At 45.1% G+C, this 15416-nt stretch overlaps 1 protein-coding gene across 4 annotated transcripts in view; it reads right to left on the bottom strand.

Moving 5' to 3' along the window:
• The window catches only part of LOC137371926 (low-density lipoprotein receptor-related protein 1-like), a 1827029-nt gene that overhangs the window by 136661 nt on the left and 1674952 nt on the right, over positions 1 to 15416 (bottom strand). For all 4 annotated transcript variants that reach the window (XM_068035008.1, XM_068035009.1, XM_068035010.1 and 1 more), the window contains exons 71-72: positions 9443 to 9565; positions 3750 to 3872 (exon numbers count right to left, since the gene is read on the bottom strand). In XM_068035008.1, the coding sequence (XP_067891109.1) occupies positions 3750 to 3872; positions 9443 to 9565 (246 nt within the window). The remainder of the gene's footprint in view (positions 1 to 3749; positions 3873 to 9442; positions 9566 to 15416) is intronic.

Genomic DNA, 15416 nt, shown 5'->3' with positions numbered 1-15416 from the left:
GCAACATGGTTTTGTGCAGGGAAGGTCATGTCTTACCAACTTAATAGAATTCTTTGAGGAAGTTGATTGATGAGGGAAGGGCTGGAGATGTCATAGACATGGACTTCAGTAAGGCGTTTGATAAGGTTCCCCATGGTAGGCTGATGGAGAAAGTGAAGGCGTATGGGGTCCAAGGTGTACTAGCTCGATGGATAAAGAACTGGCTGGGCAACAGGAGACAGAGAGTAGCAGTGGAAGGGAGTTTCTCAAAATGGAGACGTGTGACCAGTGGTGTTCCACAGGGATCCGTGCTGGGACCACTGTTGTTTGTGATATACATAAATGATTTGGAGGAAAGTATAGGTGGTCTGATTAGCAAGTTTGCAGACGACACTAAGATTGGTGGAGTAGCAGATAGTGAAGGGGACTGTCAGAGAATACAGCAGAATATAGATAGACTGGAGAGTCGGGCAGAGAAATGGCAGATGGAGTTCAATCAGGGCAAATGCGAGGTGATGCATTTTGGAAGATCCAATTCAAGAGTGAACTATACAGTAAATGGAAAAGTCCTGGGGAAAATTGATGTGCAGAGAGATTTGGGTGTTCAGGTCCATTGTTCCCTGAAGGTGACAACGCAGGTCAATAGAGTGGTCAAGAAGGCATACGGCATGCTTTCCTTCATCGGACGGGGTATTGAGTACAAGAGTTGGCAGGTCATGTTACAGTTGTATAGGACTTTGGTTCGGCCACATTTGGAATACTGCGTGCAGTTCTGGTCGCCACATTACCAAAAGGATGTGGATGCTTTGGAGAGGGTGCAGAGGAGGTTCACCAGGATGTTGCCTGGTATGGAGGGCGCTAGCTATGAAGAGAGGTTGAGTAGATTAGGATTATTTTCATTAGAAAGACGGAGGTTGAGGGGGGACCTGATTGAGGTGTCCAAAATCATGAGAGGTATAGACAGGTTGGATAGCAAGAAGCTTTTTCCCAGAGTGGGGGATTCAATTACTAGGGGTCACGAGTTCAAAGTGAAAGGGGAAAAGTTTAGGGGGGATATGCGTGGAAAGTTCTTTACGCAGAGGGTGGTGGGTGCCTGGAACGTGTTGCCAGCGGAGGTGGTAGACGCGGGCACGATAGCGTCTTTTAAGATGTATCTAGACAGATACATGAATGGGCAGGAAGTAAAGAGATACAGACCCTTAGAAAATAGGCGTCATGTTTAGATAGAGGATCTGGATCGGCGCAGGCTTGGAGGGCCGAAGGGCCTGTTCCTGTGCTGTAATTTTCTTTGTTCTTTGTTCTTTTGACCCCTGGTTCTGGACTCCCCCACCATCGGGAACATCCTTCCTGCATCTACCCTGTCAAGTCCTGTTAGACTTTTATAGGTTTCTATAAGGTCCCCCCTCATTCTTCTGAACTCCAGAGAATATAATCCTAACCGACTCAATCTCTCTTCATACGTCAGTCCCGCCATCCCAGGAATCAGTCTGGTAAACATTCGCTGCACTCCCTCTATCGCAAGAACATTCTTCCTCAGATAAGTTGACCAAAACTGCACACAATATTCCATGTGTGGCCTCACCAAGGCCCTGTATAATTGTAGCAAGACATCCCTGCTCCTGTACTCGAATCCTCTCGCTATGAAGGCCAACATACCATTTGCGTTTTTTACCGCCTGTTGCACCTGCATGCTTACCTTCAGCGACTGCTGTACGAGAACACCCAGGTCTCACTGCATATTCCCCTCTCTCAGTTTTTAGCCATTCAGATAATAATCTGCCTTCCTGTTTTTGCTACCTAAGTGGATAACCTCACATTTATCCACATTATACTACATCTGCCATGCATTTGCCCACTCACTCAACTTGTCCAAATCACCCTGAAGTCTCTCTGCATCCTCCTCACAACCCTCTCTCCCACCCAGTTTTGTGTCATGTGCAAATTTGGAGATAATACATTTAGTTCCCTCATCTAAATCATTAATATATATTCTGAATAGCTGAGGTCCTAGCACCAATCCCTGCGGTACCCCATTAGTCACTGCCTGCCATTGGGAAAAAGACCCATTTTTCCCTACTCTTTGTTTCCTGTCTGCCAACCAATTTTCCATCCATCGCAACACACTACCCCCAATCCCATGCGCTTTATTTTACATGCCAATCTCTTATGTGGGACTTGTTGAAAGCCTTCTGATACTCCAAATAAACCACATCCACTGGCTCCCTCTCATCAACTCTACTAGTTACATCCTCGAAGAATTCTAGCAGATTTGTTAAGCATGATTTCCCTTTCGTAAATCCATGCTGACTCTGTCCGATTCTACCACTGTTCTCTAAGTGCTCTGCTATAAAATCTTTGATAACGGCCTGTAGAATTTTCCCCGCTACTGACATCAGGCTGACTGGTCTATAAATCCCTGCTTTCTCTCTACCTCCCTTTGTAAATTAGCTACCCTCCAATCTGTAGGAACTGTTCCAGAGTCTATAGAATCTTGGAAGATGACCACCAATGCATCCACTATTTCTAGGGCCACTTCCTTAAGTACTCTGTGATGCAGACCATCAGGCGCTGGGGATTTATCGGCCTTCAATCCCATCAATTTCCCCAACACCATTTCTCTACTAATACTGATTTCCTTCAGTTCTTCTCTCTCACTAAGCCCTGTGTTCCCCAGCATTTCTGGTATGATATTTGTGTCCTCCTTTGTGAAGACAGAACCAAAGTATGCATTTAGTTGGTCAGCCATTTCTTTGTTCCCCATAATAAATTCCCCTGTTTCTGACTGCAAGGGACCTACATTTGTAGGCTCTGCACTTAACATTCGTGGGTGATTTAGTTTTACGATGTAAGGCTTCTAAAATAAACATATCCATGACATATACTGTATTTCTAAACAACAAAGGAATATTTCAGATCTTAACCCAGTGGTCAACACAAATCTTAATAGTTCTTTGAAATTTCCAATTGCATAAAAATGCCCATAATCAGAATTCTTAACATTTTAAAACAAGAATCCTGGAATCTTGCAGATAGTTGAACAAAAATATGAAGCCAGTTTCACACTGTTCCTATTTTTATATTTAAATTTAAACACAAGAACCAAGACTGTTTAAATTAGATATCTTTTAACTGTATTTGAAAATGTTTACTCTGCTAATTGGCAACTTGGCTCAGTGTAGTACTCTTACTGCTAAGTCAGAATGGCATGGGATAAAGCCTTATTCCAGGGACTTCAGAAAATCTAACTCTTGAATGCAGTACTGAAAGAGTGCTGCATTGTCAGAGGTGATGCTATCTTTCGTATGAGATATTAAGCTATGGCTGTCTTCTCGCATAGGTGGATGTAAAAATGCACTGGGGGAATTTTCCTGCTGTTGTTGGAATAGTGCCCCAGCCAACATTTATCTCTCGATCAATTTCAAAAACAGATTAACTGGTCAGTGTTCTTATTGCCATTTGAGGCGCCTATGCACAAATTGCCTGCCATATTTGTCCACAAAAGAACAGCAACTGCATTTAAAGTAAAACAATTCATTAACTGTGAAGCACTTTGGGACGTGAACAGCACTGTAAAAGTGAAAGTTCTTTCAATCTTCTTAATGTTCTCAATGTTGATGCCAAACCATAAATGTTGATTTACTAATTCACAACATAATTGAAACATGATTCATTTTTGCCTGTTTGAAATATGTGAACTGTTATTATTGAAGCTTAATACATTTGCATTTTGAATATTAATAATACTATGTAAATAAAATGGATGCACATACCACAGTCCATTTCATCAGAGTTGTCACCACAGTTATTCACCTCATCACAAACCCGCTCAGGCCGCAGACACACTCTCCCGTTTTTGCATCTGAACGATCTTGTGGGTGGGCACTGAAATTTTACTTTTTAAAACAAAATGGAAAAAGTAACCTTTACCTACTTATAGTGAATTTATTGGGAATATATAAAGAACAAAGAACAGTACAGCACAGGAACAGGCCATTCGGCCCTCCAAGCATGCGCCGATCTTGATGCCTACCTAAACTAACACCTTCTGCACTTCCGGGGCCCATATCCCTCTATTCCCTTCCTATTCATATATTTGTCAAGATGTCTCTTAAACGTCGCTATCGTATCTGCTTCCACCACCTCCCCTGGCAGCAAGTTCCAGGCACTCACCACCCTCTGTGTAAAAAGCTTGCCTCGCACATCCCCTCTAAACTTTTCCCCTCGCACCTTAAACCTATGTCCCCTAGTAACTGACGCTTCCACCCTGGGAAAATGCTTCTGACTATCCACTCGGTCCATGTCGCTCATAACTTTGTAAACCTCTATCATGTCACCCCTCCACCTCCGTCGTTCCAATGAAAACAATCCGAGTTTTTCCAACCTCTCCTCAAAGCTAATGCCCTCCAGACCAGGCAACATCCTGGTAAACCTCGTCTGTACCCTCTCCAAAGCCTCCACGTCCTTCTGGTAGTGTGGCGACCAGAATTGCATGCAATATTCCAAGTGTGGCCTAACTAAGGTTCTGTACAGCTGCAACATGACTTGCCAATTTTTATGCTCTATGCCCCGACCGATGAAGGCAAGCATGCCGTATGCCTTCTTGACAACCTTATCCACCTGCGTTGCCACTTTCAGTGACCTGTGGACCTGTACGCCCAGATCTCTCTGCCTGTCAATACTCCTAAGGGTTCTGCCATTTACTGCATACCTCCCACCTGCATTAGACCTTCCAAAATGCATTACCTCACATTTGTCCGGATTAAACTCCATCTGCCATTTCTCCGCCCAAGTCTCCAACCGATCTATATCCTGCTGTATCCTCTGACAATCCTCATCATTATCCGCAACTCCACCAACCTTTGTGTCGTCCGCAAACTTACTAATCAGACCAGCTACATTTTCCTCCAAATCATTTATATATACTACAAACAGCAAAGGTCCCAGCACTGATCCCTGCGGAACACCACTAGTCACAACCCTCCATTCAGAAAAACACCCATCCACCGATACCCTCTGTCTTCTATGACCGAGTCAGTTCTGTATCCACCTTGCCAGCTCACCTCTGATCCCGTGTGACTTCACCTTTTGTACCAGTCTGCCATGCGGGATCTTGTCAAAGGCTTTACTAAAGTCCATATAGATAACATCCACTGCCCTTCCTTCATCAATCATCTTCGTCACTTCCTCAAAAAACTCAATCAAATTAGTAAGACATGACCTCCCCTTCACAAAACCATGCTGTCTCTCGCTAATAAGTTCGTTTGTTTCCAAATGGGAGTAAATCCTGTCCCGAATAATCCTCTCTAATAGTTTCCCTACCACTGACGTAAGGCTCACCGGCCTATAATTTCCTGGATTATCCTTGCCACCCTTCTTAAACAAAGGCACAACATTGGCTATTCTCCAGTCCTCTGGGACCTCACCTGTAGCCAATGAGGATGCAAAGATTTCTGTCAAGGCCCCAGCAATTTCTTCCCTTGCCTCCCTCAGTATTCTAGGGTAGATCCCATCAGGCCCTGGGGACTTATCTACCTTAATGCTTTGCAAGACACCCAACACCTCCTCCTTTTTGATAATGAGATGACTGAGACTATCTGCACTCCCTTCCCTAGGCTCATCATCCACCACGTCCTTCTCTTTGGTGAACACTGATGCAAAGTACTCATTTAGCACCTCGCCCATTTCCTCTGGCTCCACACATAGATTCCCATCTCTGTCCTTGAGTGGGCCAACCCTTTCCCTGATTACCCTCTTGCTCTTTATATATGTATAAAAAGCCTTGGGATTTTCCTTAATACTGTTTGCCAATGACTTTTCATGACCCCTTTTAGCCCTCCTAACTCCTTGCTTAAGTTCCTTCCTACTGTTCTTCTTTTCCTCAAGTGCTTCATCTGTTCCTAGCCTTCCAGCCCTTACAAATGCTTCCTTTTTCTTTTTGACTAGGCTCACAATATCCCGTGTTATCCAAGCTTCCCGAAACTTGCCAAACTTGTCTTTCTTCCTCACAGGAACACGCTGGTCCTGGATTCTAATCAGCTGACATTTGAAAGACTCCCACATGTCAGATGTTGATTTACCCTCAAACAGCCGCCCCCAATCTAAATTCTTCAGTTCCTGCCTAATATTGTTATCATTAGCCTTCCCTCAATTTAGCACCTTCACCCGAGGACTACTCTTATCCTTATCCACAAGTACCTTAAAACTTATGGAATTATGGTCACTGCTCCCGAAATGCTCCCCCACTGAAACTTCGACCACCTGGCCGGGCTCATTCCCCAATACCAGGTCCAGAATGGCCCCATCCCGAGTTGGACTATCTACATACTGTTTCAAGAAGCCCTCCTGGATGCTCCTCACAAATTCAGCCCCATCCAAGCCCCTAGCACTAAGTGAGTCCCAGTCAATATTGGGGAAGTTAAAATCACCCACCACCACAACCCTGTTACCTTTACGTCTTTCCAAAATCTGTCCACATATCTGCTCCTCTACCTCCCGCTGGCTGTTGGGAGGCCTGTAGTAGACCCCCAACATCGTGACTGCACCCATCCTATTCCTGAGCTACACCCATATTGCCTCGCTGCATGACCCCTCTGAGGTGTCCTCCCGCAGTACAGCTGTGATATTCTCCTGAACCAGTAATGCATCTCCCCCACCCCTTTTACATACCCCTCTATCCCGCCTGAAGCTTCTAAAGCCTGGAACATTTAGCTGCCAATCCTGCCCTTCCCTCAACCAAGTCTCTGTAATAGCAACAACATCATATTTCCAAGTACTAATCCAAGCTCTAAGTTCATCTGCCTTACCTGTTATACTTCTCGCATTGAAACAAATGCACTTCAGACCACCAGTCCCGCTGTGCTCAGCAACATCTCCCTGCCTGCTCTTCCTCTTAGTTCTACTGGCCTATTTACTATGTCCTCCTCATTTATTTCACTAGCTGTCCTACTGCTCTGGTTCCCACCCCCCTGCCACACTAGTTTAAACCCTCCCGAGTGACGTTAGCAAACCTTGCAGCCAGGATATTAGTGCCCATCCAGTTTAGATGCAACCCGTCCTTCTTGTACAGGTCCCATCTGTCCCTGAAGAGAGCCCAATGGTCCAGATATATGAAACCCTCCCTTCTACACCAGCTGCTCAACCACGTGTTTAGCTGCACTATCTTCCTATTTCTAGCCTCACTGGCACGTGGCACAGGGAGTAATCCAGAGATTACAACCCTAGAGGTCCTGTTTTTTAACTTACTACCTAACACTACCTGCACAGTGGCGCAGTGGTTAGCACCGCAGCCTCACAGCTCCAGCGACCCGGGTTCAATTCTGGGTACTGCCTGTGTGGAGTTTGCAAGTTCTCCCTGTGTATGCGTGGGTTTCTTCCGGGTGCTCTGGTTTCCTCCCACATGCCAAAGACTTGCAGGTTGATAGGTAAATTGGCCATTAGCAATTGCCCCTAGTATAGGTAGGTGGTAGGGAAATATAGGGACAGGTGGGGGTGTGGTAGGAATATGGAATTAGTGTAGGATTAGTATAAATGGGTGGTTGATGGTCGGCACAGACTCGGTGGGCCGAAGGGCCTGTTTCAGTGCTGTATCTCTAAACTCCTTAAACCCCCTCTGCAGGACCTCATCACTCTTCCTGCCTATGTCATTGGTACCGATGTGTACCACAACCTCTGGCTGTTCACCCTCCCCCTTCAGAATGCCCCCTGTCCGTTCAGAGACATCCTTGACCCTGGCACCAGGGAGGCAACATACCATCCTGGAGTCTCTTTCACGTCCACAGAAGTGCCTATCTGTGCCCCTGACTTTAGAATCCCCTATAACTATTGCTCTTCTGCGCTTTGTCCCTCCCTGCTGAACAACAGTGCCAGCCGTGGTGCCACTGCTCTGGCTGCTGCTGTTGTTTTCCCCTGATAGGCCATCCCCCCCAACAGTATCCAAAACGGTATACTTGTTAGAGAGGGGGATAGCCACAGGGGATTCCTGCACTGACTGCCTGCCCCTTCAAGCGGTCACCCATCTATCTGCCTGCACCTTGGGTGTAACCACTTCTCTAAAACTCCTGACTATGACGCTTTCCGCCACCTGCATGCTCCTAAGTGCATCCAGTTGCCGCTCCAACCGATCCATGCGGTCTGTGAGGAGCTGCAACTGGGTACACTTCCTGCAGATGTAGTCGTCCGGAACGCTGGAAGCGTCACGGACCTCCCACATCTCACAGGTGAAGCACTTCACCCCTCTAATTGTCATTTCTGGCACTAATTAGTTAAGTAATATAAAATAAATAAATACTTATTAAATCCTTACTAAATTATGATACACTTAACTATATGGTCCCGAGTGCTAGGTTTCTACAATAAATACTAAATGCTAACTAAATACAGTAATCTCCTCCCTCTGGTTTAGTTACTCTACTTATTAATTAATTAATTAGTGCTTTAATCAATTTTTATCAGTTTTATTTTCAAATTCGGTACAGATTCCCTACCAGCCAATCAGGTCATAGCTTTCCTGTGACGTCACTTTTTCAGTTTTTTTTCCCCACCCGAGGTAACTTACTCTGTATACTCACCGCTCTGGAACTCCGCCCTCCGAGTCTGCTCCGAGAATCCCCGAGGTAAGTTTTTTATGCTTACCGCTCTGGAACTCCACCCTCCGAGTCTGCTCCGAGAATCCCCGAGGTAAGTTTTTTATACTTCCCGCTCTGGAACTCTGCCCTCCGAGTCTGCAGGTCTTCTGAAAGGTCTTCCATATATATACTTCCAGTGAATCTCTCACTTAGTTCCTGTAACAGTTTCTTGCCTTTCTTACTGCCATTATACATGGCTGCTGTGATTAAACCTAGCTCTTTAATTTAATTACCTTAGATAGAGTTCTCCAAGCTTGGTCTCTAAGGTAGATGACTTGTTTGCATCCTTATTTCTGAAACTTTCCAGTTGCATCACCAAGATACCTGGTAGATGATGTCATTGCCCACAGTCACACCCATCTTGTGGCTCTAAAGAACCAGGTCTGTGGCTCAATATTGACAACTCCCCCAATCCTGGCTGCCATATTATATGGCTACCTTTTTCTTAGCCAAGGTCAAACCTCCAACCTGATGCCTGCTTTCCCTTTACGCAGCTGCCACTACCTACTGCAACTAGAAACCAAGTCCTGCTTTCAGGTCACTCAGGGGAAACCCTTTCAATAAATTTCTGAAACACACCCACCTGGGACCAGCTGCAGCAACCATGTCATAACTGGGCTGCACCCTCTCTTAGCATCCATACCTTACTTGATTACCTCCTACAGTGACTGAATATTTTCAGGAACAGGAAAAGCCCATTAGTTTTAAGCATGCTCTTCCCAATTTTCACAGATCAATCTCATGTGCTGGAGTTCTCAGCATATCGCACTATTGTTTTTCTCTTGAGAAATGCATACGATGCAGCATTTAATGAATTTAAAAGAACATGATTAACATACCACAAGTTTCTGGGTTTTCATCTGAGTTGTCTCCACAGTCATCCTCTCCATCACATAGCCATGATAGGAGTTTACAAAGTGTATTGTTGCACTGGAATTCATCTACGTTGCAGGTTGTTTTCACTGGAAAATAGGAGTATTAAACAATCTGATTTTCAAATTTAAAAACCAATAAAGTACTTATAGGATCATCAATTTTAATACAGACATGTCAATTAAAGGATGAGTAATTCAATGGACTCATTCATTTATAGAACTATTTTAGTCTCTTCCAGTTTCATACAGTAATTTCTCTGCTGGCTAGAAGTGTTTGCTGTTAATGGAGAGCTGCATGCTAGTTGTATAACATTAATTATAACAGGAATCAAATATGACATGCTCAGCATCTTTATCTTAAAGTTAGTAATTTTGTTGGTGCCGTAATGAAAGAAAATAAGCCTTGTGTCACATTCTCTTCATTTAACATTTAGTTACTTGTATATAGAGCCCTGTTCTAGCTTGGGTCGGAAGTCAGGTCAGCGGGAGCTGGAGAGTTCAAAATCCCCCTGACCATGGAAGTGTGAGCCTTGGGAGATTTTAACTCTTGGGATTCATTTCTATGTCCAGTATCAGTTCTTCTCTCATAACTGAACAAAAGCATAAGTTGGCTGGCAGGTCTGAGCGGAATCTGGTGTGGCTTGGGCTCCCGGCCTGCTAGCTTCACCTAACAGGGAAAGCTGCAATGGTTTCCTCACACAAGACATTGGTTAAATTAGAGGTCAAGCCCTGATTACATTATCGGAGCCCTACCTTAATATATAAAAAAGGACTCTGGCAGTTTCCAGTGAGTGTCCTTGTTGCTTGGTCAGAACAGAAGTTTAAAATTGAAATAAAAACAAAAAGTGCTGGAAATACTCAGCAAGTCTGGCAGAGAGTGAAGCAAAGTTAACGTTTCAGGTCAGTGATCTTTCATCGGAACTGGCAAAGGTTCGAAATGTAATAGGTTTTAAGCAAATAAAGCGGGGGTGAGGCAAAAGAGAACAAAAGGGAAGGTGTTGATAGGACAGAGGGTCACAGAGAATAGCTGACAAGGAGATCATGGGGCAAAGGTAAAGAGTGTGTTAATGGTGTAGTGAAAGACAAAGCATTACTGCAGAAAGGGTGTTAAATGACAGAATAAGTGTCAGCCCTAGCCAAAAGCACAAACATGAAAAAAAAGTGGGCAGGCACATGGTAAAAAAAAAAATTGAATAATGAAACAAACTGAAATAAAATAAAAATAAAAAATAAAAATAATTAAAGTTAAAAAGGGGAGGGGCCAGTCATGCTCTGAAATTATTGAACTCAATGTTCAGTCCGATAGGCTGCAGCATGCCTGAATGATAAATGAGCTGCTGTTCCTCGACCTTGTGTTGATGTTCATTGGAACACTGCAGCAAGCCCAGGACAGAGATGTGGGCATGACAGCAGGGGGGTGTGTTGAAATGGCAAGCGACTGGAAGCTTGGGGTCATGTTTTTGGACTGAGCGGAGGTGTTCCGCAAAGTGGTCACCCAACCTGCGTTTGGTCTCCCCAATGTAGAGGAGACCGCATTGTGAGCAGCGAATACAGTACACTAAATTGGAATAAGTACAAGTAAATTGCTGCTTCACCTGAAAGGAGTGTTTGGGGCCTTTGATAGTGAGGAGAGAGGAAGTAAAAGGACCTCCTTTTACACCTCCTGCGATTGCATAGGAAGGTGCCGTGGGAAGGGGACGAGGTGTCGGGGGTAATGGAGGAGTGGACCAGGGTGTCACGGAGGGAACGATCTCTTTGGAATGCTGACAGGGGAGGGGAGGAGAAGATGCATTTGGTAGTGGTATCACATCCTTTGGATGTGGAGGCTGATGGGGGGAAATTGAGGACAAGGGGAACCCTGTCATGGTTCTGGGAGAGAGGGGAAGAGGTGAGGGCAGAGGTGCGGGAAATGGGTCGGAGACGTTTAAGGACCACAGTGGGGGTGGGGTGGGGGGGGTGGAATCCTTGGTTGAGGAAAAGGGAAAACATATCAGAACTGCTGTTGTGGAAGGTTGCATCATCAGAGCAGATGCGTCAGAGGCGGAGAAAGTGGGAGAATGGAATGGAGTTCTTACAGGAGGCAGGGTGTGAACAAGTGTAGTCGAGGTAGCTTTGGGAGTTGGTGGGCTTATAATGAATATTAGTAGACAACCTATCCCCAGAGATGGAGACAGAGAAGTCGAGGGAGGGAAGGAACATGTCAGAGATGGACCATGTAAAGGTGAGAGAAGGGTGGATATTGGAAGCAAAGTTGATAAAGTTTTCCAATTCAGGGCGTGAGCAGGAAATGGCACCGATACAGTCAACAGTGTACCGGAGAAAGAGTTGGGGGAGGGGACCTGAGTAGGCCTGGAACAAGGAATGTTCGACATATCCCACAAAAAGGCAGGCATAACTAGGACCCATGCGGGTACCCATAGCAACACCTTTTACTTGAAGGAAGTGGGTGGAGTTGAAGGAGAAGTTGTTCAATGTGAGAACAAGTTCAGCCAGGCAGAGGAGGGTGGTAGTGGATGGGGACTGGTTGGGCCTCTGTTCAAGGAAGAAGCGGAGAGCCCTCAAACTGTCCTGGTGGGGAATGGAGGTGTAGAGAGATTGGACGTCCATAGTGAAGAGCAGGCGGTTAGGGCCAGGAAACTGGAAATTGTGAAAATGACGTTGGGTGTCAGAAGAGTCACAGATATAGGTGGGAAGAGATTGGACCAGAGGAGAAAAGATAGAGTCAAGATAGGAAGAAATAAGTTCAGTGGGGCAGGAACAGGCTGAGACAATGGGTCTGCCAGGACATGTCCTGTTTGTGGATTTTAGGAAGGAGGTAGAAGCGGGCTGTCTGTGGTTGCGGGACTACGAGGTTGGAAGCTGCAGAGGAGATGAGGTCAGTGACAGTCCTGTGGACAGTAGCTTGATGTTTGGTGGTGGGGTCATGGTCCGGGGAGGTAGGAAGAAGTGTCCGAGAGTTGGCGCTCAGCCTCTGCAAGGCAGAGGTCGGTACACCAGACAACAACAGCACCATCCTTGTCAGCAGGTTTGATCACAATGTTGGGGTTAGATCTGAGAGAACGGAGCGCATTTTTCAATGCAAAGATCAAGAGCGGATAAGAGGCTAGAGGGAGGGGTCCAGGTGGAGGGAGAATGCTGGAGGCGAGTAAATGGATCTGCTGGTCGGGGGGAGGACTCCTGGTCAAAGAAGTGAGTTTAAAATTGGTGTCTGCAGGAAGGGAGATGGTCATCAGTCAGTAAGTCTTCTGGATGATCTTAACTGCTCACAGAAGAAGGGTCACTGACCCGAAATGTTAACTCTGCTTCTCTTTCCACAGATGCTGCCAGACCTGCTGAGTGGTTCCAGCATTTCTTGTTTTTATTAACTGCTCACATGCCTGGTTTTTGCCAAATGGGCAGGGTTAAAATTGCCCCTACAAATTCCTTAAAATGCATTTTTTCAGATTCTTAACAATTTTCCCCAAAAACTTCCATTCAAGCACTGCAAACACATTGCCTTGTTGGGAGACGTTTTGCTGAATGCCTTATTTAATTCTGTAAGTTTGGATTTTTGAGTTCTAAACTTGGGGGTGGGAAACCTTGCAATTAAACTTTCTTGATCGACTAAGTACTAGGCTCAACCATCTTCAGCTGCTTCATCAATGACCTTCCCTCCATCGTAAGCTCAGAAGTACGGATGTTCGTTGATGATTATACAATGTTCAGCACCATTTGCGATGCCTCATATACTGAAGCATTCCATGTCCATATGCAGCAAGACCTGGACAACATCCAGGCTAGGGCTGATAAGTGGCAAGTAGCATTGGCGCCACACAAGTACCGAGCAACGACCATCTCAAACAAGAGAGAATCTAACCATCTCCCCTTGAAGTTCAATGGTATTACCATCACTGAATCCTCCATTGGCAACATCCTGGGCGTCACCACTGACCAGAAACTGAACTGGACCAGCCACATGCATGCTGTGGTTAACAGAGCATGTAACTCACCTCCTGTTTCCCCAATGCCTGTACACCATCTACAAGGCACAAGTCAGCAGTGTTATTGGAATACTCTCCACTTGCCTGGATGGGTGCAGCTCCAACAACACTCAAGAAGCTCGACACCATCCAGGATAAAGCAGCCCACTTGACTGGCACCCCATCCACAACCTTCAACACTCACTCCCTCCACCACCGACGAACAGTGGCAACAGTGTGTACAATCAACAAGATGCACTGCAGCAACTCACCAAGCCTTCTTCAAAAGCACCTTCCAAACCTGCAACCTCTATTACCCAGAAGAACAAGGGCAGCAGATGCATGGGAACGCCACCACCTGCAAGTGCCCCTCCAAGTCACACACCATCCTGACTTGGAAATATTAGATTAGAGATACAGCACTGAAACAGGCCCTTCGGCCCACCGAGTCTGTGCCGACCATCAACCACCCATTTTTACTAATCCTACACTAATCCCATATTCCTACCAAACATCCCCACCAGTCCCTATATTTCCCTACCACCTACCTATACTAGTGACAATTTATAATGGTCAATTTACCTACCAACCTGCAAGCCTTTTTGGCTTGTGGGAGGAAACCGGAGCACCCGGAGAAAACCCACGCAGACACAGGGAGAACTTGCAAGCTCCACACAGGCAGTACCCAGAATTGAACCCGGGTCCCTGGAGCTGTGAGGCTGCAGTGCTAACCACTGCGCCACTGTGCCGCCCTGTTCATATATCGCTGTTCATTCACTGTTGCTGAGTCAAAATCCTGGAGCTCCCTCACAGCACTGTGGGAGTACTTACACCATATAGACTGCAACAGTTCTGGAAGGCGGTTCACCATCACCTTCTCACGGGCAATTAAGGATGGGCAATAAATGCTGGCCTCGCCAGTGATGCTCACATCCCATGAAACAACAAAACAACTCAGATAAATAAAGATATATGACTATCAAATTCCATTTATTTAAACACATATAGTATATCATACTGATTTGTTATTGATTTGTTTTCTTATAAGCTGGCTTTGGAGAGGATATTCAATCCCAGACTAATTTATTTTCCATGAATAGGTCTACATAAGTCATCAAATAATAGGCTAATTATAAGGGACCTTGGCTCAATAGTATATAATGCTGAATCTCCATCTTGAGCTCAATGGGGATCACGGGGCCAATATATTTAGAGGGTGAAATTTGTCCTGCTTGTATCTTTTAGGCAAGAATAATTCAAGAGGAGGAAGTTATAACATCGTTAATTGTCTTTGCCTAATATCAATTTCACGTATGTGTATGCAATCCATATACCTGGCACCATGCAAGTATTACTGTGGTTGAGGCATATCTCAATGGCGGTTTACCTTGTATGGTGAACAGAGCTTGGCAGTTGGTTTGCTGGGACAGTACACCTATTACACCTTTTGTTTATAATTTCATATAATCTTATGAAATAGTTCTTTGCTGTGCTCCACAGCAACCCTCTGCTACCATCCGCAAAACATTCCTTCAGTCACATTTACTCAGGATGCAGGATGTTTTGTATCCTTGACTGTTTTTCGGTAAATAATTTTCAAACATAGGGCCCATTGTGCCACTTCAGGTCATCTCATCTTTTGTTTATGCCTGTAATGGACATCTTTGTAATGCAAACTAAATGGATCTTGTTATAGAATCTTTTATCAGTTTTGACATTCCATCTCCAACTGAACAATGAAAAGTACTGCATATTTGTGGTTTCATCTTGGCCTCATTTCGAAATTATCCATGCTTGAATCTCTCCATGTTTGAATTGCTGAAATAGCCTGAAAATCAAAGTCACAAAATACATCCTCTGTGACTATGATACATTCCCTCTCTACAGCCTTTGACATGGTTGACATGATCCTCCTCCAAACCGTCTCCGACCTTGTCCAGCTCAGTAGTTCTGGCCTTGCTTGGTTCCGCTTGTAACGA

Source organism: Heterodontus francisci, chromosome 7 (genome assembly GCF_036365525.1).
Source record: "Heterodontus francisci isolate sHetFra1 chromosome 7, sHetFra1.hap1, whole genome shotgun sequence".
Classification (NCBI taxonomy): Eukaryota; Metazoa; Chordata; class Chondrichthyes; order Heterodontiformes; family Heterodontidae; genus Heterodontus; species Heterodontus francisci.
Note: the sequence above shows the minus strand (reverse complement) of the source record. Positions and strands in the feature narration are given on the sequence as shown.